General features: G+C 40.8%; 1 protein-coding gene across 1 annotated transcript in view; it reads right to left on the bottom strand.

The window, feature by feature from the left end:
• The window catches only part of VWA8 (von Willebrand factor A domain containing 8), a 402,889-nt gene that overhangs the window by 39,090 nt on the left and 349,544 nt on the right, over window positions 1–14,255 (bottom strand). Inside the window, exons 38-40 of the mRNA XM_011943037.1 lie at window positions 12,048–12,156; window positions 8,608–8,764; window positions 2,227–2,335 (exon numbers count right to left, since the gene is read on the bottom strand). Of these exons, the coding sequence (XP_011798427.1) occupies window positions 2,227–2,335; window positions 8,608–8,764; window positions 12,048–12,156 (375 nt within the window). The remainder of the gene's footprint in view (window positions 1–2,226; window positions 2,336–8,607; window positions 8,765–12,047; window positions 12,157–14,255) is intronic.

Below are 14,255 nucleotides of genomic sequence, written 5' to 3'. Positions count from 1 at the left end.
CTACTTACTCAAGGATTAAATTGCTTTTATCTTCTTTCCTATATCTTAAAACTCTTTCTTGGTATCAGTGAAGCCTATTTTCTCGTTTTAGATCTCCAGAGTGGAAGAGAATAAAAACTCCCCTGAAATAATTACTCTTGTTGAGGATATTTAGTAAGTTATTGACTCCAACCCCCTTAAGGATTTTTTAAAAATGGGTGCTACTTTGCTTTCCATGCATTTAATCTTACTTGTTGCTTTTACCTAAGACCTTCAGAGTTTTCTTTCATTCTTCTTTGAAAGCTGAAAGTAAAAGTGGACTCTGTTTTCTGATACTGGTGTCACTGTTGTGGTGATTAGTGGAAGAGCCATTCCTTGATGCTAACTCTAATTCTAACCCAGGCTTTGTTCGCGTGTGACTGAAAAGTCAGAGCAGTGGACCTGACTTTTCATCTTTTGGCTGATTGTATAAACATGATACCATTTATGTAAACGGCTGATTTGAGGATTAAATGTGATAGTGCTTGTAAAAGCAACTATAGCATGTTCCCCAACAAATACCAATCAAGACATCAACTAATACCAGATGAGGAATCTGATACCTTCAATTAAAAATGTATTCTTATATCCCTTTGTAGCACTGTGAATCCTCTAAGGGCCTCTGTTTCTGCCCGCAGGGTAGGACTCAATGTTGTCTGCATGTTCTTGTGGCATCCAGGGCTATTCAGGATCTGGTGCCAACAACTCTGGCAGCCTCCTCTCTTGACACTGTCTGCCACCCAGGTGTGCTTTTCTTAGCCATACCAAATACTCTGGCCTTCTCTGAAGTCACTGCGCAATCCTATACCTCTGTGCACTTGTGCATACTGCTTCCTGTGTCAGACATGCCTTGACTTCTTAAGCACATGGGAAATTCCTCAGCATCTTTCAAGAGTAAATTCAAACATTACATTCTCCATGAAGCCTTTCCTCATTTCATCTCATAGCATTGTGTGCAAAATTATCTACAGAACTTAGGAAATTTAGTTGACTTTGAGTTCGTTCTTTGAGGGCAGAAGCTGTATCTTAGTTTTCTATCTCTAATGCCTGGTGTGCATTGAGAACTTAAGTAGTGAGTGAATCACTGAACCATACTCATTCTCCAGTCTTAGGATAGGAACCATCTCCCATTACCCTCACATCCTCTGAATCACGCATTTTGGCCCTTAGCCAACTATTGCCTTACCCTGAAGCTCAGAGCCAACCTGGCACTGTCCTGGTGCTCTCCATGTCCAGGGCAATGAACACTCGTCAAATGAGCGACTATGTAAGACGATCCAATCATTCAACATCATGTTGTTCACATAGTTTATATAAAATCTTATGCTGTTTTATCTTAAATAACTGCATATGGATTTTTAAAAAAGCAAATGGTTTAATTTTTACATTTCTTAGATTTTGAAATTAGACATCTGGTTAATTATTATAAAGATCTTTCCTCTTGGAAATGACAGAACTTTTATTAATCTCTGGATACAGTTTAGATCTTTTGAAAAATGAGGCTTTTCCAGAGTTTTGGGTTAAAATGGTGGATTAAAAACTGCATCACAGAAGTTCTAATCCCCAATACTTAGCAAAAATAATGAAACTTCCCCCAAAAGAACAATTACAAATAAGAACCAAAAAGGGAAAGGCGATGAGCTTGAAATACTTCATGGAAAAGAAACACAAGATTCCACAGTAGAATGGAGAAGCAGGGTACAGCTTGGCTCCCGACCCTTCTCCCTTTGCCCTGAAATGAGGCTTTGCTTTCTCTTTAGACAAAATAATCTGATTTTGTTTGTGATTTTAAGGAACACTCAGTCCCTCCTAAATTATTTGTGTAAATTGACCAGAGCACAATTTCTAATGTGAAATCTCCAAACAATAGTCATGCTTAGGAAATACTGAAGTGTCTTAATATTTTCAGGAGCAGTAGCAGTACTAACTGGTTCCTCAGCATTGAGAGTTTTGTGACTACAAAAGGGCAGGCAATGCGAGAGCAAGGGGAGAGCAGGAGGAGGAGGAGCCGGGGACATAGAGAATACATACCATGGCTTTCTTTCAAAAAAGAAAGCCATGGGATAGTCCAGTTTTATGCAGACATTTTCACACCGATACATTTTTTTGGACTGGCTAATTAGGGTTCAGATAATTTTCTCCAAGATGTTAGGCATGTGTCCAGGTTTGGACCCAGGTTATTTTCTTGGTCCATACATAGACGATTACCTGTAAATTATCCAGGATGATTCGGAGGGAGTGCACCTGTCGCCGAACAGCACCTGAAAACCTTTCATAGGTTGCAGCATCGTATTCACTCATTTGGATCTCCTTTAGCCTGAAACCAGAGGAGTATAAAAAGTTAACAGCTTAAATCACATAAATGTGGGTTTTTACTTTCATTCACCTCCTGCTAGAACTTTAGCAAACTTCTTGGAAACTCAGATTCATGTTAATGAGAAAAGGCAAGAAGCGATGTCTCCAGCTATGCTTCCATATTCAAAGAAGGTAACATCCAGTAGTGTGCTAGTAAATGGTTAACAAACTAGGGCAAGAAAAAAGTCCTAGATTTGTAGTGTTTGCTGATTTCCATGATGTAAATATTGCCACCATGATCAGTAGCTTTGAAATTCTGTCTTCCCAGTATGCTGCTCCTTTTTATCAGTTTTTATCATTTGCTTCACTGAAGCCCCACCAGCACACTGGAAGCTCCCTATACACATTACATGCCCTGCAAGTGCTTCTCTCCCACTTGGAGTGTCCTTCCCCTGACTTTGCCTACTAACTCCCACTTACTCTTCAAGACTCAAGTCAATGATTGCCTCCTCCAGGAAGCCTGCTCTGACCCCCAGGTCTCTCTTCTGTGCTCTTATCTCACTTCATTCTTCCCTCAGAGAATTTGCTCTCCATGCAACTATCTGCCTTCCGTCTCCCCAACTAGGCTCTATGCTCCTTTAGATAAGGGCTGAGTCTTTCTCAGCTTTATCTTTACAGTGCCTAGCATGGAACTAACATATAATGGGTGCTCAGAATAAATAGAAATGAATGGCTGAAATAAAAATACAACTCAGCATTACTTAAAATGCAGCATCTTAAACAGTCAGTAGAAAGTTCATTCAAAGAGTGACCTCTCGGGTTTTACAGTGTTATATCCACAATCCACAATACATAGTACACATTTCTATAAATTTCTATTAACATAAAAGGTACTGATACTAGGACAAAGAATAATAAGGGCAAATCTCAAAAGCCCAAGCATAACATAATCTTCTAAACTGATGTGTGTGTATATGCATGCAATGTTGGAGATATGAATCCTAGGTTGCAGAAACTCTTATCTAATGTGTATTTTTTATCACCTTGAGCTAAAACAGAAACCTCAAATACTGAATGAGAATAAATGTTCTCTATTCTTCCCTGTCTGGTTGGGAAAAATCCATTCACCATGGGGGAGAGCTCTAGAAGCTTATTACAATTACGTAATGCTAGGCCTAGACTACCGCGGGGTAGACTGGCATTCCTGCCCTATCACCCCACTGGATAATACCAACTTAGGTTTCAAGATCTAGCTCAAAGGCTACATCCTTTTTGAAGTCTTGCTTGAGCCCTTGCATAAAGCTGGCCATTCCCTCCTCATGTGCCCTATACAGACATCTACCATGAAACTTGCGTACTTTATTGCTTTAATAGATAGGCCTGTTGCCCTCTCTTACGGTGTTTTCAAATTTTTCTTTCCACAGTAGGAAAGGTTTTACATTGAGATCTTATAAACACAAATGCATGTATGTATAGAGGATAAATGAAACAAAAATTTAATGACAAATAATTTTATTACATGGGATGTACTCTGATGTTTTCTATTCTATTCCTCAGGGAGAAGGACCATGTTTTATTTTTTCATTGAACTTCCAGTACCTACCACAATACCTGGCACACAGTGGCACTCAATAAGTGCTGCTGGATGGCTCTTTGAAAATACTGACTATTAAAAGGTAAATACAGACGAGGCCACTATAATATCTGAATGGTTGTATCTTGAGGTGACATGCCAAGGTGCCTTTCTAAATCTAATTAACTCTCAGTCCTGAAGAATAAAAAGAAATATGTGTACAGGACTTGACCTCCTGACAATACCTCCTGTATTTAGTTTCTGGAAGTCTCTGAAATCTCTCTATGACTTCTTATTAGATTAAGTTATGTCTCAAGTATCAAAGCTGACAGAAACTGGGCACCATGAACAATGCAGGACATGCCACCTACCCCTTCATACCTAAACTGGTGTGTGTGTGTGTGTATGTCAATATGCTTCTTCTCAAAGAAGGGAGATTAGCACTGATTAGAAACAAATGTAGACACAGCTGTCCTTGGGGTGGGGAGGGGATGGAGGAGAGAGAGAAAAAAAAATATATATATAGCATAGTACCTAACATATAATGGATGCTCCAAATGAACTGAATGGCTGAAATAAAAATACAACTCAGGATTATTTAAAATGCAGCAACTTAACCTAACTGTAAGTAGAAAGTTCATTTGCTGGGTGACCTCTCTTGGGTTTTACAGTGCCGTATCCATAATGCGCTAATTTAATCACATATTTCTATAAATATAAAAGGTACTGATATTAGGACAGGGAATAATGAACATATATCTCAAAAGCCTAACCACAACACAATTTTCTAAACTACTGTGTGTGTGTGGGTGCGCGCACATGCAATGTTGGAGGTATGGGTTGTAGGTGTATACGTAAATACAAACATATATACACACATAAAAACACATATGTACATACACACATACATATCAAGGAAGGAGCTAGCCATTTGATAAGCCACCTCGAGCAGACTGGTCTTTGCAGTGATCAGAATTAGCTCCAATTATAGGGCTACCACTGGTGCGATCACGTTGCACCCAAAACACACCACATGCTGTTTTAATTGTGAAGAAATCTGGAAACCATATTCCAGATTGTGTCAGTTTTCAGAAAGATCACCTACAAGGCAATCAAAGCTGATAAAATTTGAAAGATGATGACTGAAGCAGGGGACGTAGAAAGAAAAGAGAAATTTTAGCCTCTGGATCAAATGAGGTACCCATTGCTAATACTCTCAAGCCCACAAAACTAGCTGGAAATATATCTTCCTGCTTCTTTAACCCTGATCAAAACTGCAGGGCACAGCTGCTTCACATCCTAGTAATCTATGTGGACTAACTGCATTTTGTTGGCACAGTATATTTTTAAAGGGTGTATTTATTGTTACATAAGAGTCTGGGAATTTTAGTTCTCATTTTACTTTTTCTTATAGGTCAGACTTAAATACTATAATTTTGAATCAATTATAAGGAAGACAAACATAAGCTTAGATCCACTGTGTGAGGCTGATTAATTTTGCAAATGGTAGTGGATGCAATCTCCACAGCTGGTGCCCACCCTAAATGCTTTTTCTAAGTGTGTACATGTACCTCACTGTTTATTTCATTTGCTTTTCACTGGTATAATGTTTCTGTTCTATTTTATTCACGTTTTATGCTTGTCTCTCTTTGTTAGTCTGCCTGAGTTAATATATCCTTGATATGTAGGGGCTGGTATCTAGCTTAAAACCAGACACACATAGATGCTATCAAAATGCTGTGTTGATGATGTCAGGAACCCACTTAGCAGCATTAGGCTCTCCAAGGCACTAGCACAAACTTTCTGGCTCATAGCTAGGACTGCCTAGTTTCAGTCAGTCTCTGAATTAAGTACTAAAGGATGATTCCATTACTTGTATGCATGTGTGTATCATTCATTCCACAAATACATACGAAGGTTTGCTACATACCAGGTTCTGGGTGTAGGTCCTGGGGTTACACTAGAGCACAAAACAGACGGATGCCTGCCCCCCAGAAACTTATAGTCAGTGGAGAGATAATCAACTATTCACAAATCACATAATGGGAAACAGTGATAAGAGTTATGGAGAAAAGGTACAGGATGCCATAAAAGGATCAATGGTGGGAACTAACCTCATTCTGCATATGCATAAGTGGCAAAATTGTTTTAAAACTTATTATTTGATGATAGTGAAGAATTATTACTTTTTTTTTTTTTTTTTGAGACGGAGTCTCACTCTGTCGCCCGGGCTGGAGTGCAGTGGCCAGACCTCAGCTCACTGCAAGCTCCGCCTCCCAGGTTCACGCCATTCTCCTGCCTCAGCCTCCCGAGTAGCTGGGACTACAGGCGCCCGCCACCTCGCCCGGCTAGTTTTTTGTATTTTTTGGTAGAGACGGGGTTACACCGTGTTAGCCAGGATGGTCTCGATCTCCTGATGTCGTGATCCGCCCGTCTCGGCCTCCCAAAGTGCTGGGATTACAGGCTTGAGCCACCGCGCCCGGCCTAGAATTATTACTTTTTAAAGATTTAATAATAGTATTGTGAGTTTGTATTTTTTTGTTTTTATATTATGGAGATACACTTGGAAATATTTACAATGAAATGATAGAAGTCTTGGATTAGCTTCAAAACAAGCCAGCAGAGAAGACTAGGAGTGGAGCCAGATTTTTCTTCTTGAAGTTGGGGGGTCGGGTCCATAGCATTCATTATACGTTCTTCTCAACTTTTATGTTTGAAAAGTTCCTAATAAAAAGTTGAAAAATTTTCAGCAGCATTAAATGAAATACTCACCAAATGGGATGAAAGTTCCGTTTCTACATGAAAATAGAAAGCAACATCTTTCTCTTGGTGTTTTGCTGTGCCCCATCTTTCTCAGGATCTCCAGGTGTTTCTATTTCTTTCTCTCATTTCTCACACCCTTGCCCAACTCCTCTGTCTTTCAACCACCTTATGGTATTCTCTTTTACTTCAACTGCGACTCTTCTCTGCAGCATTTACTAGATGTGTATATTTTCCTCATCCCTTCCCCATGTCCTCTCTTTCCTCTCTTACATCCATTAAATTCATTTGTGTTATGGCACAGATGCCCCTTGACTTCTTCCTCTGTAGGGCAATTGTCTTTAACAGAACCACACTCCTTACTCCTATTATGGCAACAGGAGAGGGAGGTACAAGCACTGTTACCTTTCTGCCTCCCTGTGAACTATGTGTGCCAGAACACTCTACCTACCTATCCACTTGGGCAGAAATTTAGACTGAATAATTACTTGGCAGGTTTTAAGGGTGGCAACAATAGGAACTCATTAATTGGGGAGGGGAGAATGACACATGTCCAACTGTTTAGTTCTTTTCCTAAATGCATACTTTATAATTCATAAGAAATGTAGAGAACTTTCATTCTAACAAGACCGTTCACTACACTATTCTCTACCTTTTTTGAAAGGTTTAAACACTTTCATTCCTAGCATAGTTACTTGTTCTCATAACCTCCCTGGGAGAAAGGGAGAGTGAATTTTATTTCCAGAAGAGCAAATTCAGGCACAAAGAGGACAGATAAACTGTCAACAGTCACCAGGGAAGCCAGCAGAAGGGCTGAGAGCAACACTCTTGCATCTAGTGTGTTATTTACCTAGCATCAAGTGTGTTATTTACCTGCTGAACCCTGAATCCGGAGGGTCTGAACTGGCAGGCTTTCCTGAGGGTGTGGCGGCAGGGCCTGCATTCTTGTCTCTATTGTCCTGTACTGTTTACTTGCAGGATGTGGAAGCACAGCATGTAATGTAATACCAGATGTTCTACGTGGGAGGAATTTCATAACTCATACAGTTTAGCATGCTTTTTTCTAACTGCGCCCAGCTCCTCTCATGCAGCACAAAAATGTAAATCTGCTTCCCAAACTATTACCAGGTCCTGGAATCTGAAAGGAAATATTGGTGGTTCTTTGGTATTTTTCACTTTTAGCTGAAGTACACATGTGGATGTCTAGGGTAACATCATGTGGATTCTTCTTATTTTTTAAATGGCTCCAATTGTAGTGGCCCAGAACAGCTGGGGAATGTCCGAGGGCCACAGGCTCATTTGCCTACATTAAGGCCTCTACTCACTGATGAGGCCTCCCCATTCAAACTCACTGTCCCTCCTCCCGAGCTGGTACCCATTATCCTACATGGGCAAGCTGCCTCTCTCTGCCATAGATACTATGCTCATCCTGCACTGGTGCCTCTGCTCATTTCGTTTTCCCTTTCTGGAATATTCTAGCTCTTCTCTTCCCATCTCTAAATCCTAGCTGAGCTCTGGCCGCACCTCAAGCAGCCCACTAAACTTGCCTTTCTCTGCACTGCTGGAGGGGACAACCTCTGCACCCTATGACTTTAGCACTGAACTCTCTGTGTGTGTGTGTGTGTGTGTTCCCTTGTCCTGTCTCCACACTAATCTGCAAGATTTCTGAGGGCAGGAAGGGACCATCGTGTAGACTTACCTGAATTCCCTATGTTGCCTAGGAACAGATAGGCATGGACGGGGTGATTTGAGCTTTAGATTTTAAGGAGCCCAAGTAGAAAGAACAGGGGATTTTGTTTATTTGGCTGTTTCAGTTAGGGATGGGGATGGCCGTGGATTTCAGTTTGAGGTCCGAGTTGCTGCATGAGGTGAAAACGCACACAAATCTAGGTTTCCCCACAGTCCACCGTGACATTTCACCATAACAGTAGTGCTGCTCTAAACGCGATGGGAACACTGACCTCTGCTGGAATGCTCTCTGGCCCATCTCTCTAGCAGCTCTCTTGACCTCCTCGGGAACTGCATCTTTCTCAGCCTGAGAGACCTGGTACACCGTATGGCCTGCATCCAGCCGGTAAGGGCCTCCTTTGCCACCCAGGCCTGCCGTGTCTCTTCCCCCTGGAAGGAAAATATGGAAATTCGGATGATAAAGCTGAACTTGACCACAGAACAAAAGTTGGGTCATGGTTTTAGGACAGGCTTGTGGAGGATATTAACTGTACTTAACTAGTAATTAAACAGTCAAATTACCTTCTTCTGGAAAAAGATGTATTCTCCTGTTTAGGATGTTTTTCCTTTTCCCCATCCGTTCAAATACTACCTATATATCAAGGCTTACTCCAACTTCTACGACACTTTAGCTAATGCTGCTGCCTCATAGGGATTCATACTCTTGTGTACTATTTGTTATCCTTTCATATTTATTTTTCTCACCAACTATATGATAGATGAGATATTTTATTTATTTTTGTACTACCACACCTATAAGAGTGGTTTGAATATCAATAGATCCTTAGTATGTATTTCCTAATTAAATGTACAACTGTTCCCTTCCCTCAGGTATTACCTTAGTTTTCCTTAAAATACCTGGACAGTCAGGCTATAAATACTGTTTATTTCCTGCTTTGCAAGTTTTAAAAAAAATGCACAGAGAGGCTAAGTATTCATGACCTGATATCACTGGCTTAGCCAAGATTAGAAGCCAATTATTATACCAACTTTGACTTTTGGTTTGAACAGTATATAACATAAACACCACCAGCTTTAGAACAGTCTTTCAATGGAAACTCAAGTTCACATAATACATATTACATATACCTATTACACTTTATAAGATAACATTGTATGAACTGTTCATATGGTAAATGCCTGTAAGGCCAGGTAGGTCATATGATAAAAAGTGGTAGGGACACTGACTAACTTAGAGAGGATTTACCTTGTCTAAATATATCCAAATTGAAATTATTTTAAAACACCACATGGACCAGAGGAAAAAAATACATCTGTTGGCTAGATTTGGCCTTTGGGCTATAAGCTTGTTAACCCTATTTAGGGGTAGATTAGAATACTAGTAACCCATTTCTTTTGTTTATTCACATGTAACTTGAGAACTTAGAAGAGAATCCAATATTGGAGGGGCAGTATAGTAAGTACAGTATGGTATATTATAATACGCTGCTATTGTAGAGTATATTATGATATAGTTAAACCAGACTGCTTGGGTTTGAATTCTAGTTCCAACCCACCAGCCATTTATCTTTGGGGAATTACTTAACTTCTCTGTGTCTCAGGCTCCTCTCTATAAAGTGGGGATACTAATATTATTTACTTCATGGGATTGTCATGAAGCTAAAATGCTTACAGCAGTATCTGGCACATCATAAAAGGTATATAACGGACTGCTTTTACTATTATAAAACAAAGCCTAGTTATGCAGAATTAGGCAATTTCTAGTTTCATAAAGTGGAAAGTTTGAAGGCTTTTAGACTTAGGGTAAATTATATTACATTTTTCTTTCACCATCACCACCCCCACCCCCACCCCCACCTCACCACTGAGCTTTAACTGGTCTAATAAAACTAAAACCAAGAACTCAATATGAACTGCTCCCCTTCTGAAAGTCCAGGTAGGTCATATCCTTTTGGGAAATACCATGAGAACTGCCTATTAATTACACTACTTTAATCTTTTGATTGGAACATATTTCACTTTTATTTAGAAATGGGTGGCGGAAAATTCCTTCTGGGATGTGTGTGACTCCCATTTCTTACTCATGGCCAGCCAATAGGCGGAGGGGTGCAGTAACTGGACAGTGACAATGAGCTATAGGAGGAAAAGGTGTTTCTGGGATCTAACTCCTTTCCTACAGCAGGGTATCCTGAGTATGGGTGGATTATGAATTTGAACTGAAAGTTTCCTAGGTGCTGAGATGTTATCATTCTGGTGAAAGGGAGAAAGTGGTGGAAGCATCAGAAGCTGGTGTGAGTGACTGGCCACATGAGTCACAGGGCTCCGGGGAAATTGCACTGGGGTGGAGCAGGTGGTGCTCTTCATGATCTCCGCTTCCCAGAGCCTTTAATTTGTACTATTTAAATGAAAATGCTTACCAGAGGTTCTAAGACTGCAGGGCATAGTCTTAAAGCTAAGCTGGACATTCCAAACCCGGTCAGAAGATAATGGGGAGGGTGGGCAAGGGAGGAGCATTGATGAAGAAAGGGGAGTCAGATGACTTGTTGGGCCAGAGCTCACTTCAAAGAAAAGAATTCTGAGGGAAAAGAATGGCAGAGAGAAAAAGAGAAATTGAAGCCAAGGAGCCTTGATCAATTGAAAACTAAAAGCCAGGTGAAACAAATGTAGCCTCAGTCTGGACAGATACGTGAGCTAGTAAATTCAAGTTTGGTAACAAATAGGAACTTCTCCCCCCAGAGTAGTCCACTGCTGGGAAACCACATCTGGCTGGCTCGTTCCACAATGCATTCCATATGGATTAAATCTTGTTGGCTTGACACTCACTTCCAGATCAAAGGACATTTCTAAAAATAGCCTTACTTTAAAGCTGGTGCTTGATGAATAAACAGAGTAGGCAAGAAGTCCACAGGCCTATTTGATAGCACATTGTCTCAGCAGAGAAACCCATTTCCTCCCGAGGCTGTCAAGGCCAAGAGGCACAGACCATCCCAAGGAAGGTGAAGTACAGAGCTCCTGCCAGCACTCCTCACGGTGAGATAAGCTCAGACAGTGCGCACACAGTCTGGCCCTATTCCTGTGGCCTCGCAGATGTGTCTGCTCCAGCTGCCGCAGAGGAAAAAGGAAGACGGCAGTCCTGGGAACAATGCTCTAGTTGGGCAGCCAAGAGGAAGGAGTCAGCCATCGGTTTAGACTGCAACCAGCCTTATCTCGAAATCTTGCACCCTCAACATACTTCTAAGACGCGGAAGACAAGGACCATTTCTTTTCAAAGTCAGTTGCTCAAGAAAGAATTTACTGTGGATTTCTGGCATGATCCCAAGGTCATGGAATTTGAAAGAAGGGATTAACACTTTCGTGAAAATATTCTTTATGCCAGGCATCGTGCTCAGTGCTTAACAATTGTAATCTCATTTAATCCTCACCACAACTTAAGGTGGTTCACACTATCCCCCTTTGACTGATGAAGCAACTCCAGGAGGGTCAGCATGTTCTTAGGTCACAGGGTGGCAGAGCCTGTGGGACTCCAAATGCCAGGCTCTTCGCATGCCTTGATGTCATGCTGGGGTAGAGGGCAAGACAACAATCCAACTGAGTAATGAGGGAGGCTGAGAAGGAAAGCCGGTTTCTGAGTCTTCTCAGGGGCGCTGTGCTGGCCTAATGGGCTTGGGAAACCTCGGGTAGGCTGACTCAGGAAAATGCTTGTGCCACCAACCTGTTCCGCCAGCCCAAGTGTTGCCACCCACATGAGGCATGTTGTCTGGGTCCTCCTTCCCGTGTTTGGGGGAGCTTACATCTTCACCACTGTCTCTGTTGATTGTTATCTAAAAATGAAGAATTGAGACATTTTTACTATCCTGTGACAAACATCAGGAACTGCATGACAGAAAAAAAAATGTTTTTTCTCCTAAGTCCTTAAGTTATCACATAACCTCAGGCCAAAGGACTTGATAAATGCTGTGAGTATTTGGCAAAAATTCCATCAGATGGATTCCAACATCCATCTAGTTGGGAAGGAGAACTAATTTTTAAAAAAACTCAAAGAAAAATAAAGGAGCTGGACTGCATTATAGCTACAGAATGTTTGTGGTGCAAACCAAGCTGTGAGCATTTACCAGGGCATGAGACTTACCAGATGCAGGGAAAACGGATCTCACTGGAGAGGGATATTTTGCCAGTGGTTTAAAAGGATCACCACCTAGCTGATCCAGCTGAGTCATTATATACACATTTACCCATTCTATTTTCAAAGAAATCCCCTTACTCTGAGAAATGCCATTTTACATAAAATATATGGAAAAGAAAAACAAAAAGTTATGTATGTATGCCTTAGTGATAGATTTATGTTATACACTAAAAACTGCTTATTTATTTTTTGGACCCACTTCAATTTTTATTATGGTATTTTGTAGCTTTCCTAATTCATCTTTATTGTAAAACTAGATTTACGATTCCTGCAATTCAAACAGAGTAAGTAGTACTTTAGCCTTCTTCTGTGAGAGCCTGAAGTTCATTGCTTCCTATTTCATTCAGTACAGTGTCACCCAAAGGAGTGATAATCACACAGAAATTTCAATCCTGGTAGTCAGTTCAGTAGATACTACTCCACAATAAAAAGAAATCAAAGCATTCACATTTTGTGCACACTATGAGCCTGCTCTCAGATGTAATGATTTCCTAGAAGACAAGATCAAATTCTCATTCATTTGTTCAAATAAGACTTACAGAAAATGTACTGATGGGACATTCTGTGAGGTACCGTGGGGCCTACAAAGCCATGGAGGATTGGTTCCTGCCCTCAAACTGCTTACAGGGGAACAAGAGAGCTTACAAATAAATGGGCCTGAAGTCGGTCTTTAGAGTTAACCATTCCATGTTGGTACCTGGGTTTTTCATTCTTGATGTTGGGATTAATGCAGTTAGGTAGGTAATTTGAGGTCTTTGCAAACAAAATGGCCATTAAGAATAAAATCAACATAACTTCTACTGTCTTATGTCCAAGTTGGTTCATTTCAAGTGTTATGACATCGTAGGGATTTTAATTAGCTGGGCTTTTCTGCAAATAGCTTTGGCAGTACCAACAAAATTTTTGCCAAAACTTCAGCATACTCCAAGAAAATTTAGCAGGCAGACATGACAATTGATATAAATTCCACACACATAATCATGCTCTAAAAATGGGTGAAAATAATTTTTCCTCCTGTTTTCTTAAACAAGCAAGATAGCTAGAAACATTTAAGAGAAAAACTCCCAGCCTAGACTGCCGTGGTGGGATCTTGGCTCACTGCAACCTCCGCCTCCCAGGTTCAAGCCATTCTCCGGCCTCAGCCTCCCAAGTAGCTGGGATTACATGCACCTGCCACCACGCCCAGCTAATTTTTTTATTTTTAGTAGAAACGGGGTTTCACCATGTTGGCCAGGCTGGTCTTGAACTCCTGACCTCAAGTGATCCACCCACCTCAGCCTCCCAAAGTGCTGGGATTACAGGCATGAACCACTGTGCCAAGATACATTTTTTTAAAAATATAATAAGAAGATACTTTATTTTTAAACATAAAAACACAATTTATTTTTTATTTCATTTTTATTTTTTATTATACTTTAAGTTCTAGGGTACACGTGCACAATGTGCAGGTTTGTTGCATATAGTATACATGTGCCATGTTGCTTTGCTGCACCCATTAATTCGTCATTTATGTTAGGTATTTATCCTAATGCTATCCCTCCGCAAGCCCCCACCCCACGACAGGCCCCAGTGTGTGATGTTCCCCACCCTGTGTCCTAGTGTTCTCACTGTTCAATTCCCACCTGTGAGCGAGAACATGCGGTGTTTGGTTTTCTATCCTTGCGATAGTTTGCTGAGAATTATGGTTTCTAGCTTCATCCATGTCCCTGCAAAGGACATGAACTTATCCTTTTTTAA

Source organism: Colobus angolensis, unplaced genomic scaffold (genome assembly GCF_000951035.1).
Source record: "Colobus angolensis palliatus isolate OR3802 unplaced genomic scaffold, Cang.pa_1.0 Scaffold214, whole genome shotgun sequence".
Lineage (NCBI taxonomy): Eukaryota > Metazoa > Chordata > Mammalia > Primates > Cercopithecidae > Colobus > Colobus angolensis.
The sequence above is the reverse complement of the archived record's forward strand: the minus strand, read 5'-3'. Positions and strand labels throughout refer to the sequence as shown.